At 30.1% G+C, this 6,616-nt stretch overlaps 1 protein-coding gene across 1 annotated transcript in view; it reads left to right on the top strand.

Moving 5' to 3' along the window:
- dbo (Kelch-like protein diablo) overlaps nt 1-6,616 on the top strand; it is a gene marked incomplete in the record, with an annotated part of 12,265 nt that overhangs the window by 2,259 nt on the left and 3,390 nt on the right. The window contains 8 exon segments of the mRNA XM_014437236.3: nt 87-250; nt 342-500; nt 829-1,039; nt 1,926-2,109; nt 2,613-2,756; nt 2,974-3,107; nt 3,519-3,727; nt 5,670-6,616. Coding sequence (XP_014292722.1) covers nt 87-250; nt 342-500; nt 829-1,039; nt 1,926-2,109; nt 2,613-2,756; nt 2,974-3,107; nt 3,519-3,727; nt 5,670-5,861 — 1,397 coding nt within the window.

The raw sequence follows: 6,616 nt of genomic DNA on the forward strand, positions 1-6,616 counted from the left end.
AAATATAACTATACTACTAAGTAATTAAAATTTTAGTCATATTCTGAGTATTAACTCATCTTGGTTTTGTTTTCTTTTTCATTCAGCATGCCTTCTCCAACTTGCTGAAATTCAAGATATTTGCTGTGAATTTCTGAAACGACAGTTAGATCCATCGAATTGTTTAGGGATTCGAGCCTTTGCAGATACTCATTCCTGCCGGGAGTTACTAAGGATTGCTGATAAATTTACCCAACATAATTTTCAAGAGGTAACATCTAATTTTGAAGATTATACAGTTTTAGTGGTGAACTAACACCTGTATTCATCCTGATTTTTTAACTACATATATACTAATTTAGGTTATGGAAAGTGAAGAGTTCCTTCTTTTACCTGTTGGGCAACTGATAGATATTATTTCGAGCGATGAACTAAATGTTAGATCTGAAGAACAAGTATTCAGTGCTGTCATGTCCTGGGTGAAATACAATGTTTCTGAGCGAAGGCAACATTTACCGCAAGTAAATAATCTTTTTCTGATTTAAATTTTCTGTTGCATTTTAAAAACTATCCCATTTTAGCAATGCAAAACATGCTTATCTCTTAAATATTTTAATTTAGCATCTTATTTTTGCAAGCATGATTATGATAATTCTACCTATTACAAAATAGTTTCATAATAAAATCTATCATATTATTAGATTGCTATAAATGAATAGGTTCTCCACTCCTATGTGGTTTATATATTTCTATTTTGTGTTTTTTAACTGCAAATTCTAAGGAAAAAAGTATTACTATAGACTGCATTTAATATCTCTTGCATTGATAATATTATTAATTTATTTTCAGGTGTTACAACATGTCCGACTTCCTCTGTTAAGCCCAAAATTTTTAGTTGGTACTGTTGGTTCTGATCTTTTGGTTAGAAGTGATGAAGTTTGTAGAGATCTTGTAGATGAAGCCAAGAATTATCTTCTGCTTCCACAAGAGCGACCCCTCATGCAAGGTCCTAGAACACGACCTCGGAAACCTACTCGGAGAGGAGAAGTTTTATTTGCTGGTAATAATTTAACGGTAATCTGTGGCTATTATATTATTACTATTTATATTTAGTGATTGTCTTTTAAATTTTGATTATTTAACCATTAAAATAGTTTATGTATATTATTACCACATAATTCATAATAAACATTCCCAAATTCAGCACCTATTATTGTTAGATTTTATTCCTTGATTACTTCTACTAAGATTAGTACAAAATTTGTTTTATATAATAAATAAAATTTATTGTTACATACTTTTTTAGGTATTTTTGGGTATGTTAGGTATCCTCGGTATCATAGATTATGTCCATTGCAAACAAAATAATTTGTTAAGCAGATAATTTGATATTTGTTTTTATTTAATCAATTACTTACAAATTCCATAATAAAGTGATGTACTACGAACTGACTCTTGCTGTAACACTTATTATTACTCTAAATTTTGTGTATGTATTGATTATAATAATTTTTTAATTTATCAAAATAAGTTTATTACTCACTAGTAAATAAATATTTAGGTTTTTTAAATTAATGAAAATCTGGCTTCTGGTGAATATCATCCTAAAAAATAATACAGAAGTCTTAGTAGTTAACGTTTTGGAGCACTCCATTTAATTAATTTATATATATTACTGTTATTTTTCTTACTAATGATTTGAAATTCACAATCATAACAGTTCTGCCAGATACAAATCATCATGAGCCTACCGTAAGTGTTTTTACAATCAAGTATTAATGTTTATCATCAAACAGTATTCTTTCAAAGGCACATACAGAATAAATATTTTCTACGATAAGGTAAATTATGAAAATAAGGTCTGTTTATTTATGAAGTGATTTAACAAAAAATAATGTGTACAGATTTTTGGAGTATGAAAGTTTGAACATTGCTGATGCTTGCAGTCGGAGGTTGGTGCAGTGGGGATGCCATAGCTTCCGTAGAGAGATTTGATCCTCAAACTGTTGATTGGAAGATGGTAGCACCTATGTCCAAAAGAAGATGTGGAGTTGGTGTAGCTGTTCTTAATGACCTTCTTTATGCTGTGGGGGGTCATGATGGCCAGTCTTATTTGAATAGTATCGAGAGGTAATATTGTCCTGATAATATTATATGAAATATCACAATCTGAATTTAAATTCTGCTCTGTTGTTAATAACAAGTAGTCGGTCAGAACACAACACATGTTCCACGTCATTAGGATATATTCTTATTAAATACCAAGATGAAAAAATTTATTTTATTTTGGTCAATATAAAAGAAAATAATAAATCTATACTTCTCAACACAGTGTAAATGTAATTTTTTTTCTTTTTATATCATTAAACATGAAATCAATGACAAAAATTAAAGTTCTGATTCTATTGAAATTAATTCTGTCACACTGTCAGTCACCTATAGGCTTTGCTGACCCGGCTTCTTTTTTTGGTCATTGTCCTTCAGCTTAAGGATTCAATTAAATTATTTTGTACGGAACTACACAAAATTGTGGCTAGAAAAAGTATATGTATTTTTTTTTTATTTATTAGCAATTATGTAAGAAGATATAAGAAATAAATATCATTGTTTTAGTAATTTTTTCCTGGATATAGGTATGACCCACAGACCAATCAATGGTCATGTGATGTGGCACCAACTACTTCTTGTAGAACAAGTGTCGGTGTTGCCGTACTTGATGGGTTTCTGTATGCAGTTGGAGGTCAAGATGGAGTCCAATGTTTAAATCATGTTGAAAGGTAAGAAATGACTTTTTCATAAGTTATATTTACTTCTGTTGGATGGATTTATCTATATCTAAATTGAGAACTTAGATTTTGCTTGTTGGTTGACTATTTGTACATGTATAAACAAAAATGTAGTGAGTAGTTATCAATTTTTCATATTGTTTATTGTTTCTAAAGCTTTTGTTTAATTTAAATAAAGATAATTCCAAATATATTTGACTTTTTAAAGGTATGACCCAAAGGAAAATAAATGGAGTAAAGTAGCACCTATGACCACTCGACGGCTGGGTGTTGCTGTTGCTGTACTTGGTGGCTTTCTTTATGCAATTGGTGGATCAGATGGGCAATCTCCTCTGAATTCAGGTATTTTTATATTACATGTAGATCCATGTTTTATATCTCTGAGTTCTACAAGAATTTTTTTTTTTAATTACAAACACATAAACATGTTCGTGTAAAAAGGTCCATGTTCAATTTTTGTGAAAACATGTTAGTTCAGCTTAGGAGAGTTTATATAGAGTAAATGTGAAGAACAAGTTATAATTGAATGAATTTTAACAATTTATTTTTGTTGGAATATGAAGGCAACTTTGTCAAAACATTCTATACACTTCAACCCATTTTAACTTAAATAATTTAAATATACTCCTTTACTCAAAAACAATATATACAAATACATAAGAGAAAGTGATGAAAGAGATTTTTTATTTTAAATTCATTTATTTTTATTACATTATATGATCTAAGCATGGATAAAATTTTCTGTTTTTTCAGTTGAAAGATATGATCCTCGACAGAATAAATGGATTGCTATGGCCCCAATGTCTACAAGAAGGAAACATTTGGGTTGTGCAGTTTTCAATAATTTAATTTATGCTGTTGGTGGAAGGGATGATTGTATGGAGCTCTCTTCGGCAGAAAGGTACAGCCCTTTATCGAACACATGGTCCCCCATTGTTGCCATGACATCTCGGAGAAGTGGGGTAAGTTGTCTTTAGATCATATTCTATAACTATATTTAAATATTATCTTACATCTTAGGCTTTGATAGCAACAAACTGGGATTGACAGGAAATATAACTTTAGTATAACTACTAAAGCTTTTTTACGAGGATTTACGGATAAAAATAATAATTTGTGGTAAAATTACAATAATTGATTCATAGAAATCTGTAGTTGTTCTTAAATTGTATTTTCTGTTAATATAGCCCGTTTGTTGTTAACATAGCCTCTCCTAAGGGTCCAACTATTGTTTTTAGTTGGAAGATCGTTAATTGACTATGTGCAATTAATAAAAGGAAGATGGTTCAGGTGTGGTAAAAAAAAAAGTTCTAAAAGTAAAAACTATTATGAGCTAACTTTTCGTCCCACTTTTTACTAAAAATATGTAACAGAGTAAAAGAATAAGATAATATGAAATAAAAGTAAGCAAAGGTGGGGCTGTAAAGTCAACAAAAGAGTTAATAATCAAAAATCCACAAATTATTTAAGAAAATAAAAATAAAATGTACTGCGAAAAGTATAAATAAACAAGATATACAAAAAAGTATTAGACATCCAATGAAAAGAGAATTAATAACAAAAAAAAAGTTGATAAAAAAGAAACATAAAACAAATATAGTACATATTAAAGGACAGAAAATAAAGGAAAACAATCTAACCAAAAATAAAAATGACTTAATTCATGTATTTTAGCATAAAAATATAAAATCTGTTAACTAAATAAAATAATCAATTCATTCGCAAAATGATATTCACTTCTAATGATATTAAAAAATGTCTAATGACATTAATAACGGTGAACAGCTGTTCCTTTTGCTTTGAACACCTGACCATCTTCTTATCTTATATTCAAATAAAAAATTATTTATTTTTAATCCTAATCCCAATCTTTAATTATGGTGTTATCGTTGAGGAGCATTGGTTTGGGATGTAAGAAGGTATTGGAAAAGGAAGAACTTTATGAAGATAGGGAAGAAGCATGTTTGATATTTGAAGGTAGAGAATTCAATCAATCAGGGTCATCGGAGCGCACTAAAAAACAATTTTCAGATGTTTTGGTTTAGTGGGAAGTGATATACTGGTCAAAATGGTGAGATTTGTTTCCTGTTTGTGCATAATGGATTTAAATCGGAGGAGATTGTGGATGTAGGAAGGGTACTGGGAACTGATTGTTTGGTATAGGTAAGATCCGAGAAAATATTGCCTGTGGTTAGAGGGGAGGGGAAGAGCCACTTTACTTCAACTCACACAAGTGAGTGATTGACCTTTGAGAAATTTATGTGATGTGAGGTTTCCAGGATAGGGTTTGGTCAATAGTAATACCAAGGTTTTTGACAGTGGAGCTGAAAGTGATAGTGTGATGATTAAGGATTAAGGTGGAGTAGGTAATGGAGGATCTGAGAAGGGAATGGAGCTGTTTGAACAGGTTTTGCTAATAGGATGGATTAGGGAATAGTGGATTGCAATTATTCTTACCATACCCCTCTTTCCTTTTCCTAGTCCTATCTTTATTAATTTTTCTTTACTTCCTATTAATCATCACATCTTTTTTTTTTTTTTGGCTTTCCTTTATCTATTTTCATTTATTCCATTATATGTTACAAGTTGTTTTTTTTTTCAGTAAATTTCTCATTTTTTTAGTTGTAATCACTATTCACTTATACATATTTGATTATTTGTAATAATTTTCCTACTGTTTAATACATTCTTATATTCCTGTTTGTTATTTTCTTAATTTCTTGTTACACTGATTTTAGCCCTGATGAAGGTTGACTACAACTTAAGCCTGAGAGTTTTTAAACAGTAAAGAATTAGTTTCACTTTTTAATGAGTTTTTCCATTGACCATACCCAGGCCAACTTCTCATAAAATTTATGTAATTACTGCGAACAAGCTTCTTAAAAATATATATTAATTTTACAGGTGGGCCTGGCAGTAGTTAATGGCCAATTATATGCTGTAGGGGGATTTGATGGCACTGCTTACCTTAAAACTATTGAGGTATATGACCCAGAACAAAATCAGTGGAGGCTATGCGGTGCAATGAACTACAGGCGTCTCGGTGGTGGAGTTGGTGTTATGAGAGCTCCTCAAACCGAGAATTACTTTTGGTGAACTTGACACTTGTATATAACAAAACACCCTTGTACATACTTTAAAAGTAATATGGTCAAATTTTTATCTTAGTTTTTATGAATCTCCTTTGTTAATAATTCCCTATACTGTATCAGCCTAATGAACAAAAGACTTATTTGGTAATTTTCAGACTTATATTTGTAGTGGACATTGAAGGATAAACACAGAGTCCCACTAATTACTTCATTTAAACAATGAATTTAAATAGTGTTACATAAACTGGATCGTATCAAATTTTTTAATAGAAATATTTTCTGGGACATAGTTGTTATATAAGTCGATTGTTACAGTGTTTTTCTGCGATAATTCAATCTAGTTGGATACACTATTGGTAGATATCATTCTCCATGTTGTACACAATGTGTACGAAGACAATATTTTTTGTTAGACAACAACGCTAATGAAAATATTTTGTTGAAAACAGATACAATTCTGTTATAACTTGTGTCGTGAAAGCCTGCATTAGAGAGGCTTATCTTCTAAGAACTTCTTATTTTTGATATTGATATGTAATAAATAATTTATTATTTTTTCTAAAGCTTTTTCAGTATACCCATGTTGGCTATCATTTATTGATTCATCAGTAGTTGAATCCAATTTTGCCAATACCTCTTTAAAATTGGTTTAATTTAGGTGGTTTTCCATTAACCTCATATGGTATATGAGGATAGTATGGTATATGAATACCTCATATTGAATATATTATTCTTTTTTAGAACCCATTTTATACTTCC

This window comes from Halyomorpha halys, unplaced genomic scaffold, assembly GCF_000696795.3.
Source record: "Halyomorpha halys isolate HHAL.00 unplaced genomic scaffold, Hhal_1.1 Scaffold5.1, whole genome shotgun sequence".
NCBI lineage: Eukaryota > Metazoa > Arthropoda > Insecta > Hemiptera > Pentatomidae > Halyomorpha > Halyomorpha halys.